At 37.9% G+C, this 15,390-nt stretch overlaps 1 protein-coding gene across 1 annotated transcript in view; it reads left to right on the plus strand.

The window, feature by feature from the left end:
• Positions 1-5,148: 5,148 nt before the first annotated feature.
• The window catches only part of zcchc4 (zinc finger, CCHC domain containing 4), a 67,016-nt gene continuing 56,774 nt past the window's right edge, over positions 5,149-15,390 (plus strand). The window contains exons 1-3 of the mRNA XM_061913925.1: positions 5,149-5,377; positions 5,435-5,553; positions 10,498-10,580. Of these exons, the coding sequence (XP_061769909.1) occupies positions 5,287-5,377; positions 5,435-5,553; positions 10,498-10,580 (293 nt within the window). The 5' untranslated portion in view covers positions 5,149-5,286. The remainder of the gene's footprint in view (positions 5,378-5,434; positions 5,554-10,497; positions 10,581-15,390) is intronic.

Raw genomic sequence — 15,390 nt, forward strand, 5'->3', positions numbered from 1 at the left:
ATATATATATATATATATATATATGTATATATATATATATATATATATATATATATATATATATGCACACACATATACATATACAAATGTTTGTATACACATATATATATATATATATATATATATATATATATATATATAGCATTCTATTTTAGTTATTTTGACTTTAAAACCCCCTGGTGCTGTTTTGTACTGTTTTTGTACTTTGACTATTATTTTCAACTGTTTGTAAATGTTGACATTTATAAATTAAGTTTTATTTAAAAAAAAAAAAGTTAGTGAGTGTTGAGTTTGAGCAGAAAATGTCATATTGCTATTCTGTTCTTGGCTCTTCCGAGAAATAGGAAATAGCTTTCATAGAGTTGCGAAAGAAGTGGGCCATAAAGGTAAAGAAGTCAGAGAATATGACTCGATATGACAGTAATGTTCTTAGAAATCCTGAGAAAATATGTTTGAAGCAATAACAAATTGTTTCAAGCATAACTCCTAAACCAAACATGCAATATGTCTAATAATGCCTGAAATAATGTATCTTTCTGAGTTTTGCTAGAAACATGTATTTTTAAAAGGTTCGCAAACAGAACAATTATTTTTTTTTACTCAATATGACTGTAATGTTCTTAGAATCCAGAAAAAATTAGTTTGAAGCTTTACAAATTTGTTTCAAGCATATTCCTAAATCAAACATGCAATATGTCTAGTAATGCCTGAAATAATGAATCTTTGTGAGTTTTACCACAAACATGTGTGTTTGTTTGATTGATTGATTGAAACTTTTATTAGTAGATAGCACAGTACAGTACATATTCCGTACAATTGACCACTAAATGGTAACACCCCAATAAGTTTTTCAACTTGTTTAAGTCGGGGTCCACGATAATCAATTCATGGTAAGGTTTGCAAACACAAAAAATAGTATTTTACTTAATATAACAGTAATGTTAGAAGCCTGAGAAAATGTGTTTGAAGTAATAAAAAATAGTTTCAAGGATGACTCCTAAACCAAACATGCAATGTGTCTAATAATGCCTGTATTAATGTATCTTTGAGTTTTACTAGAAACACATGCTTTTGTAATGTTTGCGAACACAAAAATGTGTTTTTTTTACTCAGTATGACAGTAATGTTCTTAGAATCCGGAGAAAACGTGTTCGAAGCAATAAAAATTTGTTTCAAGGAAGATTCCTAAACCACACATGAAATATCCCTATATTAATGTATCTTTGTGAGTTTTACTAAAACATGTGCTTTTATAATGTTTGCAAACACAACAATTAGTTTGTTTTACTCAATATGACAGTAATGTTCTTAGAAGCCTGAAAAAAAATGTTTGTAGAAATAGAAAATGGTTTCAAGAATATTCATAAACCGAACATGCAATAAATATGTCTAATAATGCCTGTAATAATGTATGTTTGTGAGTTGGACTTGAAATATGTGCTTTTGTAAGGTTTGCAAACACAAAAAATAGTTTTTTACTTAATATGACAGTAATGTTCTTAGAATCCGGAGAAAACGTGTTTGAAGCAAAAAAAAATTAGTTTCAACGATGACACCTACACCAAACATGACATATGCCTATATTAATGTATCTTTGTGAGTTTTACTAAAAACATGTGCTTTTGTAGGGTTTGCAAAGACAAACATTAGTTGTTATTTTTACTCAATATGACTGTAATGTTCTTAGAAGCCTGTAAAAAAATTGTTTGAAGCAAAGAATATTACCAAACCAAACATGCAAAAGATATGTCTAATAATTCCTGAAACAATGTATATTTGTGAGTCTTAGTAAAAACTGTGCTTTTATAAGGTTTGTAAACACAAAAATGTGATTTACTCAATATGACAGTAATGTTCTTAGAAGCCTGAGAACATGTGTTTTTGAAGCAAAAAAAATAGTTTCAAGCTTAAGTCCTAAACCAAACATGCAATATGTCTAATAATGCCTGAAATAATGTATCTTTGTGAGTTTTACTAGAAACATGTGCTTTGGTAAGGTTTGCAAACACAAATATTTGTGTTTTACTCAATATGACAGTAATGTTCTGAGATCGGCACCAGCGCCCCTAGCGACCCCAAAAGGAATAAGGTAGAAATGGATGGATGGATGTTCTTAGAAGCCTGAGAAAATGTGTTTGAAGTAATAAAAATTGTTTCAAGCATAGGTTCTAAACCAAACATGCAATAAATATGTCTAATAATGCCTAAAATAATGTATCTTTTTGAGTTTTGCTAAAAACATGTGCTTTTGTAATGTTTGCAAACACAAAAAATAGTTTTTTTTTACTCAACATGACAGTAATGTTCTGAGATTCCAGCAAAAATTAGTTTGAAGCAATGCAAATTTGTTTCAAGCATATTCCTGAACTAAAAATGCAATGTGTCTAATAATGCCTGAAATAATGTATCTTTGTGGGTTTTATTAGAAACGTGTTTTTTTTAAGGTTTGCAAACACAAAAACTTGTTTTTTAATCAATACAACAGTAATGTTCTTAGAATCCTGAGAAACTGTGTTTGAAGCAATAACAATTTTTTTCAAGCGTAACTTCTAAACCAAACATGCAATACGTCTAATAATTCCTGTATTAATGTATCTTTGTGAGTTTTACGAGAAACATGTGCTTTTATAATTTTTGCAAACACAAAATATAGTTTTTACTCAATATGACATTATCCATCCATCCATTTTCTACCGCTTATTCCCTTTTGGGGTAGCGGGGGGCGAAGGCGGCTTTTTCAGCTACAACCGGACGGAAGGAGGCGTACACCCTGGACAAGTCGCCACCTCATCGCAGGGCCAACACAGATAGACAGACAACATTCACACTCACATTCACACACTAGGACCAATTTTAGTGTTGCCAATCAACCTATCCCCAGGGGCATGTCTTTGGAAGTGGGAGGAAGCCGGAGTACCCGGACGGAAACCACGCATTCACGGGGAGGACATGCAAACTCCACACAGAAAGCCCCCGAGCCTGGGATTGAACCCAGGACCGCAGGACCTTCCTATTGTGAGGCAGACGCACTAACCCCTCTGCTTAATGTTCTAAAAATATCCCTTTCCTCATCTTGTGGAATACAGTTGCACCGCATGTCTGCAGCCATCACTTTGTAAAATCTTTGTTTGAATATTTGATTTGTTTGAGAAACTTTCTGTGATGCAGAAAGTGATCAGGTTTATTCTATACTAGTAGTGTTTGATAGCAGCACTAAACGTAAATAAAGTACAATAAGGTCGTATTAGTTTGTGTTGTTTTGTGGTACCAGGTCTAAATATAACTAGAGGACTTGCTTCTACAGATAAACTAACGTCATAACAGGGTGATTGTTGGTCCCATCCCACCGTATTTTCCTAACAAACTGAAAGCTTATTGTGCCCGGAAAACAGAGTGCGTTATTCAACACGGATGACCACATGATAGAGTCTTTGGTGATGTTTGTTAGCATCAAGAAATTATCCTTAATAGTATAAATAAAGTAGATGAATGAATCTCTCGTAGGCTCAGCAACATATACTGGACATTGATATTGTTAGCAAACATTGCTGAAAATATGAACTTCGCAGCATAAGGCAACTGCAGACATGAATTGTAGACGAGACTAATATTTGTAGCAGGAAATCAACTGCAAAGAAACATAACCTTTTTCTCATTAGCGTCACGATCACAGCAGCACGACACTCGTTATGCCAATCAAATACGTTACCTAGCGATCCACGAATAAATGCAATTTTGTCTTTCGCAGATTAATGTCAGATGTAAAGACATTGTGTCTTCTATCTGTTCTTTTTTGAATATAGTTAAGTGTCAAGTGAAGTGAAGTAGCAGTGACCTCTTGGTTTGGATAAATGGTTTAAATATTTGAAAAACATTATTTTAAGAATGTAAAAATCCACTACATCACATTTAATTTTTTTGTTTTCATGAACACTTTAATATTTGCCTCTAAACCTTTCAACATACCCCCAAATCTGCACTGATTCATGTAAATAAACCAGAGCCTGATTGAGCTGAGACTATGGCCTGGAACCCGGATGTGCCTCGAGGTCACGTGATTGCAAAAAACTTTTTATTTTTTATTTTTATGTATGTTTATGTGCTTTATTTTGTGTATTTTGTGACGCCTTTGTGTTTTATTTAAACAATTAATTTAATTTAATAATAAAGAGCAAAAAGTATCCCGAAAGCGTTTCTGCTCACGTGACTTGCAATGGCATGTGGAGGCCCGGATGTGCCTCTAGGTCACGTGATTGCATGTCACCTATTTGTTTTGTTTTGAAATCTATGTTCATGTGCTTTATTTTGTATTTGGTTTGTGTTCTATTCAAACGTTTAATTCAAAATTAATAATAAAGAACAAAAAGTATCCCGAAAGCGTTTACACTCACGTGACTTACTATGTCATGTGGAGTCCCGGATGTGCCTCTAGGTCACGTGATTGCATGTCACCTATTAGTTTTTTTTTTAAATCTAATTTTTATGTGCTTTATTTTGCATTGTATTTTTGTTTTCATCTAAACATTTATTTCAAATTAATAATAAAGAACAAAAAGTATCCCGAAAGCGTTTCTGCTGACGTGACTTGCATGTGGAGGCCCGGATGTGCCTCGGTCACGTGATTGCAACGCACCTATTTGTTTTGTTTTGTTTTTAAAAAAATATGTTCATCTACAATATTTTGTATCGTGATTGTGTTTTCATTCAAACGTTTAGTTAAAATTAATGATAAAGAACAAAAAGTATCCCGAAAGCGTTTTTTCTCACGTCACTTGCTATGGCGAGTGGAGGCCCGGATGTGCCTCTAGGTCACGTGATTGCAACGCACCTATTTGTTTTCTTGTCTTGTTTTGTTTTTAAAAATATGTCCATCTACAATATTTTGTATGGTGTTTGCATTTTCATTCAAATGTTTAATCAAAATTAATAATAAAGAACAAAAAGTATCCCGAAAGCGTTTCTGGTCACGTGACTTGCTATGGCATGTGGAGGCCCGGATGTGCCTCTAGGTCACGTGATTTCAACTCACCTATTTGTTTTTTAAAATGTTTTTATTTATTTATGTTTATATGCTTTATTTTGTATCGGGTTTGTGTTTTAATTTGAACGTTTTTTTTCAAATTAATAATAAATAATACAATTGATCCCAAAGCGTTTCTGTTCACGTGACTTGCTACGTCATGTGGAGGCACGCTAACCAACATGGTCGCTATCCTGTTAAGAAATCTCGATTAACCGTTACAACCCTTTAAATCTTCTTTTAAATATCGTCACCTGGTCAACACCATGCCGAAACGCCAACAACACAACGACAGCTGTTTGGGATACGAGGTGGTGTTTACGGAAGACAACAAATCAACACCATGTTGCCCACATGGTAAGGAAGTTGACATCGAGCTCACCGCCATTGTGTTACAATTGCATTTTTTTTTAGGGCCAACATTGTTATTCGAGAAAACTCGCAACGACGGCGAGAGAAGGAGGAGGTTTTTCGCGTGTTCGGCTTGCAGAGACCGAAAAGACTGCAACTTTTTCCAGTGGGAAGATGAAAAGGTAAGCTTCCGCTAGAAAGTCGCTAGATGGCGACATCGCTTTCCATCCATCCATTTCTACCGCTTATTCCCTTTCGGGGTCGCGGGGGGCGCTGGCGCCTATCTCAGCTACAATCGGGCGGAAGGCGGGGTACACCCTGGACAAGTCGCCACCTCATCGCAGGGCCAACACAGATAGACAGACAACATTCACACTCACATTTTCACACTAGGGTGGGGATAGGTTGATTGGCGACATCGCTTTATTTGGGTAATTACTACAATTGACGCTGCAGGTGAGGTACAAAAGTGTGTATATAAAATAACGTTAAAGGTAAAGGCCTACTGAAATGAAGAAACTTTGCGGGAAATTTAAAATTGCAATTTAGTAAACTAAAGCGGCCGTATTGGCATGTGTTGCAATGTTAATATTTCATCATTGATATATAAACTATCAGTGGGTAGTAGTGGGTTTCAGTAGGCCTTTAAAGGACCAATGATTGTCACACACATACTAGATGTGGCGAAATTATTCTCTGCATTTGACCCATCACCCTTGAACACCTCCTGGGAGGTGAGGGGAGCAGTGGGAAGCAGCGGTGCCGCGCCCGGGAATCATTTATGGTGATTTAACCCCCAATTCCAACCCTTAATGCTGAGTGCCAAGCAGGGAGGTCAAATAACAAGTATGATTAAAAATGCAAATTAACTTTCATATTTTAATCTTTAGTTGTTTTTTCCATCCATCCATCCATCTTCTTCTGCTTATCCGAGGTCGGGTCGCGGGGGCAACAGCCTAAGCAGGGAATCCCAGATATTCGGAGCTGTTTTTTGTTGTATTAAATTTGTTCTGCATTGTTAAACATGCACCTGGGGATAGGTTGATTGGCAACACTAAATTGGCCCTAGTGTGTGAATGTGAGTGTGAATGTTGTCTGTCTATCTGTGTTGGCCCTGCGAGGAGGTGGCGACTTGTCCAGGGTGTACCCCGCCTTCCGCCCGATTGTAGCTGAGATAGGCGCCAGCGCCCCCCGCGACCCCGAAAGGGAATAAGCGGTAGAAAATGGATGGATGGATGGATGGATTGTTAAATGTTAGAGTTTTACATTTGATCTCAAGAATGGAGGGTTGTGATATTCACTAACAAACCAAATCAAATTTCTGTCTAATTAACATGAACGATGGAATTGGGACGTTGCAGCGATTGATATTAAGTTGACATGACCGTGAAGAAATATATACATTTACACCTCACTCGGCATACCAAAATGGACAAAAAGTGGCAGCTTTGCACATGGGCATTACATTTGCCTTCTGGAGGCGTGTGGGTCTCTTCTCACACACGCACACACACAAAGACAATTTGATTTTAACATAAGACTGTATTTATTTATCAAATTCAGTGATTTAAGTGTAACAGTTAAAAAAATATTACTGTATTTTCCGGGCTTTAAGCATACTTGCCAACCCTCCCGATTTTCCCGAATTTCAGTGCCCCTCCCGAAAATCTCCCGGTGCAACCAATTCTCCTTAATTCTCCCTAATATTGGGGGTGTGCCTTAAAGGCACTGCCTTCAATTTCCTCTCTCCCTTGAAAAAGAGACTGTCTCCGTTATCCATAGGTTTATCTATAACCCATAAAGTAGGCAGGCATGGAGAAATTTCTCAGCGTGTGTTTATTCCGGCCGGCACCTTAATACAATGACACATGACATCCGGATTCCCATCATGCATTGCTTCAAAACTACGGCAAGTAGCAATGTCCAAAAACATAACAGAGACGAAGCAGAAGAACGAAGAGGAGACATGGCGACGACGAGTAAGAAAAATAAGTACGCTTGCAAGTTCCAAATTGATTGGAGAAAAAAAATTTCAGTTTATCCAGGACTCCCGAGTGGATTCCCGAGCGTGGCCACCGCTGCTGCTCACTGCTCCCCTCACCTCCCAGTGGGTGGAACAAGGGGAAGGGTCAAATGCAGAGGGTAATATCACCACAACTAGTGTGTGACTATCCATACTCGACACACCCCTTGAAGCCTCGCCACATTTCGTCCTATCACTATTAGTAGGCATTGTTACGCCAAATTTCTTCTCCCCTAAAAAAACCTTCCCCCCGGTAGAAACTACTTGAAGGACCCAATGAGGGTGGAAGGACCTTAAAGCAGCCCACACAGCTGCCTGTTTTAAAAGCATTATAATTGGCTGATTGTCATAGGTGAACAATAACGGTGAGGAAAAAATATTAGCATTCCAGCATGCTAACCTTTCAAGCTATTGTTGCTTTGCTAATTTTGCAGCTGTAACCCTTAAGAGTCATATAACTTGGTATTGTCACGCCCTCATTGGGGTCCTTCAGGCATTGGAGGGGCTGTCACACCAAATTTCTTCCGGGGGGAAGGTTTTTGTAGGGGGGAAGAAATTTGGCGTGACAGCATCATTACTAATTGTATCCAGATTAGCGTCTGGATTTGGAATTTATGAACAGATTCTTTACTTTTGGGTAGGGCTGGGCGATATGGACAAAAAAGTATATCTCTATACTCAATTTTCAATATATATATCGATATATTTATATCTAACAAAATACTTTTTTTAAAAGAAGGGTTTTTAAGCCTTTTTTAAAAAAAAAGTATCCACAGTCTGTGGATACCTTGTGGTCAGGGAGAGCATTCCACATACTGGGTGCGGCGGAGCAGAAAGCATATATCTCGATATATTTTTCGTTGAAAGTACAGTTGTGATCAAAATTATTCAACCCCCCCACACAATTTTGGTGTTTTAGCAAGTTGGACATTTATTCCGTATTTTGTTTATAGCCATATCAAATAAAGATGTGTCAAATAGACAAATGCAACTTAAATTGTAACACTGTATTTTACAAAATACCAAAAAAGGACATTTTTCTTAATATCTCATTGACAAAATGATTCAACCCCCTAGTTACATGCATCTTTAGTACTTAGTAGAACACCCTTTGGCAGTAATTACATCCTTCAAATGTGATACATAACCGGACACAAGCTTCTTGCAACCATCTACAGGTATTTTAGCCCATTCTTCTTGGGCAAAGGCCTCCAGTTCATTCATATTCTTGGGCTTGCGTGCTGCAACTGCCTTCTTCAAGTCCCACCACAGGTTTTCTATAGGATTTAGGTCTGGCGACTGTGAAGGCCACTCCAGAGTCTTCCAGCCCTTCTTCTGCAACCACTCTGATGTTGATTTGGAGGTATGCTTGGGATCGTTGTCCTGTTGGAAGGTCCAACGTCTCCCAAGCCTCAGCTTCGTCACTGACTTCATGACATTTGCAGCTAATATATCCTGCTGGGAAATAGAATTCATAATGCCTTGAACGCGCTGGAGGTTCCCTGTACCTGAGGCAGAGAAACAGCCCCAGAGCATGATTGACCCCCCCACCATGCTTAACAGTAGGCAAGGTGTTCTTCTCTTTGTAAGCTTCATTTTTTCTCCTCCAGACATAACGTTGCTTCATAGGCCCAAAGAGTTCCAGTTTTGTCTCATCACTCCATAGAACAGTTTCCCAAAACCTTTGGGGTTTGTCCAGATGATTTTTGGCATACTGGAGTCTATTTTCCTTGTGGCTGGTAGTCAGAAGTGGGGTGCGCCTGGGAGTTCTGGCATTGAGGCCTTCATCTCGTAGTGCGCGCCTTATTGTCTGGGACGAAACCTGCGTTCCCCCCTCTGCAATGTCCTGTTGTAGTTCCTCAGCTGTTACCCAGGGGTTTACACCACTGTACGCTTCAAATACCGGACAGCAGTTGCACACAGCATCCTCTTTCTACCACGCCCAGGTAGTGTTTCCACTGTGCCTTTAGCTTTAAACTTGCAAATTATGCTCCCAACTTTTGTCTCTTGGAATGTGTTGTCTTTGCTATTTTCTTATATCCATATCCTTTCTTATGAAGACAAATTACCTCCTCTCTTGACTTCTTTGACCACTCCCTGGACTTCACCATGTTGCAAATATACCATTGCCCATCTACATGAAGCTGAGCGTCACAGTCTTTTTCAATCATTTTAATTGTTGCTCGTTATGGTTCTAATCACATCTACAGGTGTTTCCAACACCTGATTGAAAAGACCCCATTCAAATTCTGTTCTTAAGAGTTATGATCTTCAAGGGGTTGAATAATTTTGTCAATGAGATATTAAGAGAAATGACACTGTTTGGTATGTTACAAAATATAATGTTGTAATTCAAGTTGCATTTGTCTATTTAATGCATCTTTATTTGATATGACTATAAACAAAATACGGAATAAATCTCCAACTTGCTAAAACACCAAAATTGTGTGGGGGTAGAATAATTTTGATCACAACTGTATACATCTAAAGATATTCATTTTTTAACGATATTCAGTGAAATTGAAGCGAATGACAACTCTACTGTAAACAGTCAGTGGCACTTTTATGAACTCAGTAAGTCAAGGTGGGAATTAACAGCACGGAAAATAAACTGTTTAAGTAGTACAGAATTACATAATGTAAATAAAATGGAAAAATATTATTTCCACGTAAAATAAATAGCATAGTTGTGCAAATAATACAAAATGTATACAAAAAAATACATTTGCAGGCAGGCACTTTGTGATTTCCCTTCCTGGTTCTTGCCCCTGATTGACCTGTCCCTAACCAATCGTGACTCTTTATAATAAAAAAACAACCAATCATGGATTTTCTCATATGTGCAAGCACGTCTTGGAAGGAGCCCATGGGGGGGGGGGGGGCAAGGGACACAAACAAATAAGCGGCCTTTGGTAATTTTAATGTGAAATTAATTATACCAATATTACGATATTTTCTATCTTGTTTAAACATATCGCTATATCTTACAAACTCAATCTATCACCCAGACCTACTTTTTGGTATTTGGGCCTGCGCTCTCGGAGTGCTTTTCAAGTTTTATGTTTCACGCTAAGGACAATTTACCAATTTTCCAATATTGCAGGTCTCCAAAGCCAGGGTGCTGGCCAGAGAAGCGGAGAACAGGTTGAAGAGGCCTCCGTTTAGCCAGCAGCAGTGCATTGCAAGGTAAAGTGTGTGCCCAAAGTCAATAGCTAGGTTTCTAATGACATATGTGTAACATCATAATAATCCCCCCAAAAATGGATTAAATCACTGGAATATAAAGACAATATAACATGCATAAACCTGGATGCATATGCAAAAGTGCTATATATTTATCAGTACAGTAATCTATTTGTTTATATCTGCACCTTATTGCTTTTTTATCCTGCAGTACCGTGAGCTAATGCAACAAAATTTCGTTCTTATCTGTGCTGTAAATTTTAAATTTGAATGACAATAAAAAGTAAGTCTAAGTCTAAAAAAAAGCTAAAGTAAAACACTTTGATTTTGTCCCGAATTAAGAATATTCTACAAACTTTTTCTTTACCCAATATTTGATTTAATTAGCCAATCAACTCTTATCAAAATAGCTAGCGACTTGCCTTTGGAATAGATGTTTTCAAATAAATGCATTTTTAATAGAGATGTCCGATAATGGCTTTTTTTGCCGATATCCCGAGGCGGTCCAACTCTTAATTACTAAATTACCGTTTCCGATATCAACCGATATCGATATATACACATACGTATACGCCCTCGCGGAGCAGAGAGGTAGCAGCATGTGTAACGTTAGCTGTGGTGTGAGCGGTAATATGAGAGAAAGAAGGTGCAAATCTGGTAACAAATGAAGGAAGAATTAATTCCCAAGAAAAACAGCAGGGGGTCCATCGTCTGGCGGTGGTTTGGCTTCAAGTGGGATTAATTTGTCGAACAGACAACCGTAATTTGTCAAATGTGGGGCAAAAGCGTTGCTACAAAAAGTAGCATTACTGCTAATAAGTAGCATCATTTGAAAAGTCACCTGCTCAAGAATGAAGAGTGATAAGTCTGCATGTCAACATCTCCAGTCAGTGCCACATCAACAAAATGCTGAGGCAACCATTTCCACATCAACACCGTATGAAAAAAATAGTCAACAACAAAATGAGATAACATCCGCAGCAACCTACCACATAGCGATTTGATTTCCTATTATGCAGCGTGTGCCCGGGAGGCCATTTGATGTTTTAAAGGCCCACGGCACATTCTAAAAATACTGTCAAAATAAAAAAAAAACATAACAAAAGTGAAATAAAAAAGCTTAAAGGCTAAATGTAATTGATAAAAAGTTGCAATGTTGACAAATAAAACAAAGCTGTTTTTTTTTCTTCCAAACTGTCATTGCTCAGAACATAATATTGAATCAAAATCAATATTATTATGACTTATTGACCTATCCATGGTTCCCATTACTTCACATCAAATATTCTACTAAGAAAAATATTTTTGGTGAAAGATTTTGCAAATTTGGTAAATAAATAACCAAAAAATTTATATTTTGTTGTTTTCTTACTGTACCGAAAATGAACCGAACCGTGACCTCTAAACCGAGGTACGTACCGAACCGACATTTTTGTGTACCGTTACACCCCTATTCTTTGGTCAAAATGTTGATTAGATTATGTCTTACAGATCACCTTCAAGTAACCTTCTGAGCGTCTCTTCAGGATGCGCCGTTTTGTGGGCGGTCTTACCTCTGTGTCTCACCTTCGACAGCGTTTTCTCCCCGTCACCTTTGTTGTAGCAGTGTAGCGTGCAAGGACGGTAGTGGAAGTGTCAAAAGATGGAGCTAACTGTTTTAATGACATTCTGACTTTACTTCAATCATACTTGCCAACCTTGAGACCTCCGAATTCGGGAGATGGGGGTGTGGGTGCGGGGTTGAGGTGCAGGCAGCATACCACTTCCCCTTCGAGCTGTCTTGGATGAAATGAAATTATTTTTTCCAATCATTTTGGAACTTGCAAGCGTATTTCTTCCTCTTACTCGTCCTCGCCATGTCTATTCTTCGTTCTTCTGCTTCGTTTCCTTCATGTTGTATGTGAAGTTGTGCACTGAGCTCCAAAAGCCGTCAATGTCATTGTAGCGTCCCGGAAGAGTTAGTGCTGCAAGGGATCCTGGGTATTTGTTCTGTTGTGTTTTTGTTGTGTTACGGTTGCGGATGTTCTGCAGAAATGGGTTTGTCATTCTTGTTTGGTGTGGGTTCACAATGTGGCGCATATTTGTAACAGTGTTAAAGTTGTTTATATTTCCACCCTCAGTGTGACCTGTATGGCTGTTGACCAAGTATGCCTTACATTCACTTGTTTGTGTGAAATGCCTTAGGAATAATGCGATTGGGCCGGCACGCAAAGGCAGTGCCTTTAAGATTTATTGACGCTCTGTACTTCTCCTTACGTTCGTGTACACAGCGGCGTTTTTAAAAGTCATAAATTTTACTTTTTGAAGCCGATTCCGATAATTTCCGATATTACATTTTAAAGCATTTATCGGCTGATAATATCGGCAGTCCGATATTACCGGACATGTCTACCAAATACACAAAACTAGGTACCAATAGGTAAGAAAAGTTGGTTTTGTATAAAAGGCACCTGAGTTATTTCGTACTCGTGCGAGTGCAGCCGTCTAGTCGTTGACACAATCAATTACATGATGCTTTTGAAAGGAAGTGAATCACTTTGAAACTCGAGCATTCGCCACTGTGACTCCCATTAGCTGCATCTTCCAAGCGTTTTTATTATTTTTAAAATCCCCCCACAAAAATGACGTGTGTTATTGTCTCTCACAATGATTGTTAAGGAGACACAATTCCCCAAGAAAGTGCAGTTCCTCTTTAAGGACGTAACAAAAAACGGTAATGATGATAACTGCAGTAAAACGTCCGACGGTTAGTAAAACAATTTTAAAATTTAAATTATAGAAAAAATGTGACCGATAACTGCACTTTGATAAACTCACGGACTGTCTGGCATAAATGCTAACATGAAAACAAGAGACATTAACATCTTTCCCAATTAAGAGACAAAATACTGCAGTCTATCCATCCATCCATTTTCTACCGCTTATTCCTTTTTGGAGTCGCGGGGGGGCGCTGGCGCCTATCTCAGCTACAATCGGGCGGAAGGCGGGGTACACCCTGGACAAGTCGCCACCTCATCGCAGTACTGCAGTCTAAATGTATCCCAACAAAATTCTGTGCGAGCAACTTGTGCACACTGAACCTACAAACTGTGGTCAGAGATTTTTTTACGATGCGGTCAAGGGCTGCTGAACAGAGTAGGACGACAACTCCAGAAAGAATAAATAATAACAGATGTTATTTATCGTCATTTAAATAAATCTTAAAATGTTTGTTAGAATATTTCAAACAAAAAAAGCTTAGCAATTAAAAGAGATAAAATACTCAAACGCTATCAGTTAAGCGTAAGAAACACACTACAAGCAAGACAGTGGGGTTTTCATTTTAGTTATTGAAAAAAAATTATAATTTGGTGGAAAGATTTCAGGATGTGTATAAGTACTTTTTAAAGCACTTTTAACAATACCGTGGTAATAATGATAACCATAATAATTTTGGTCATGATACTTTTTCATATCGTTAGATCTCTACTCCACTTCAACCTTAAGACGGCATTGTCATGAGCCCACATTACAGGGGACGGCTTGGCAACCTGAGGGTTCCTGGTTCGATCCCCACCTTATACCAACCAAGTTGTGTCCTTGAGCAAGACACTTCACCCTTGCTCCTGATGGGTGGTGGTTAGGGCCTTGTATGGCAGCTCCCGCCTTCAGTGTGTGGATGTGTGTGTGAATGGGTGAATGTGGAAATAGTGTCAAAGCGCTTTGAGTACCTTGAAGGTAGAAAAGCGCGATACGAGTATAACCCATTTACAGTTTGGACTATGTTCGTTATTGTCCTGTGTCCTCATGTTTTGTCAGTTTTCCCTGCTTGGTCTCTGTATTTTGAAGTACCTTTACTTTCTGTTCCTTGTCCTGCCCGCAAAGTTGCTCCTCGTCGTTGATTGCCATATTTTTCGGACTATAAGGCACACTTAAAATCCTCTCATTTTCTCAAAAATCGACAGTGTGTCTTATAACCCGGTGCACTAATGTATGGCATAATTCTGGTTGTGCTTACTGACCTTGAAGCAATTTTATTTGGTACATAATATAATGATAAGTGTAGACTGCAATATGATGGCAGTAAACAACACCAAAACTTTAAATGTTCCATTGAAAATATAGAACATTACACTCGGGGCTCAAAAATCTGTCAAAATGTTTTAGTATGACTTCGGTAAGCTATGAAGCCGTGCTGCTTGATGGATTGTCGGCGCATTAAACATACGAGTATCATTATTGTGCGTGTATAAGGACCACAAAATGGCACCCTTTAGCAGCCATATTACCTGGGGTTTTGTTTCGCAATATTATGCATAACCAACTTTTCTTACCTTCTGGTGCCTGCTAATGTGTATTTGGGATCTTCATAAGTCCTGAAAATGTGCGTGCATCCGCAATGGTAGTCTGTGCAGACACCGTAGTCATAAGCTTCTTCTTTTTCTCTACCTTCTTATGTGGCATTCATCTTCCGCTGTTGCCATTTCTAATATACCCTACTGTGCAATACTACCCTTCGAGTGCAATACGTCCGACACTTATTGTTATTTATTACTTCGGTACTCTTGTCTTGTTCCGTATATTGTACAGTATTTTGTATTTCTATAATGTTTTGTATATTGTACAGGATTGCTTATTATTTTTATTTGATAGTATTATGTTTATTTCAATTGTTAGTTTTTTCCTTTATTACCTCTTGTGTCATTTATTTCACCCTATATTTGTTCCCACTACCGTACCTTAAGTTGGAGTCTTTAATCTCGCTATATGCAAATATAATGACAATAAAGTCCATTCTATTCTATTATATTCTAATATAAAGCAGCGTAAAGTT

This window comes from Nerophis ophidion, linkage group LG10 (assembly GCF_033978795.1).
Source record: "Nerophis ophidion isolate RoL-2023_Sa linkage group LG10, RoL_Noph_v1.0, whole genome shotgun sequence".
In the NCBI taxonomy this organism is placed as follows: domain Eukaryota; kingdom Metazoa; phylum Chordata; class Actinopteri; order Syngnathiformes; family Syngnathidae; genus Nerophis; species Nerophis ophidion.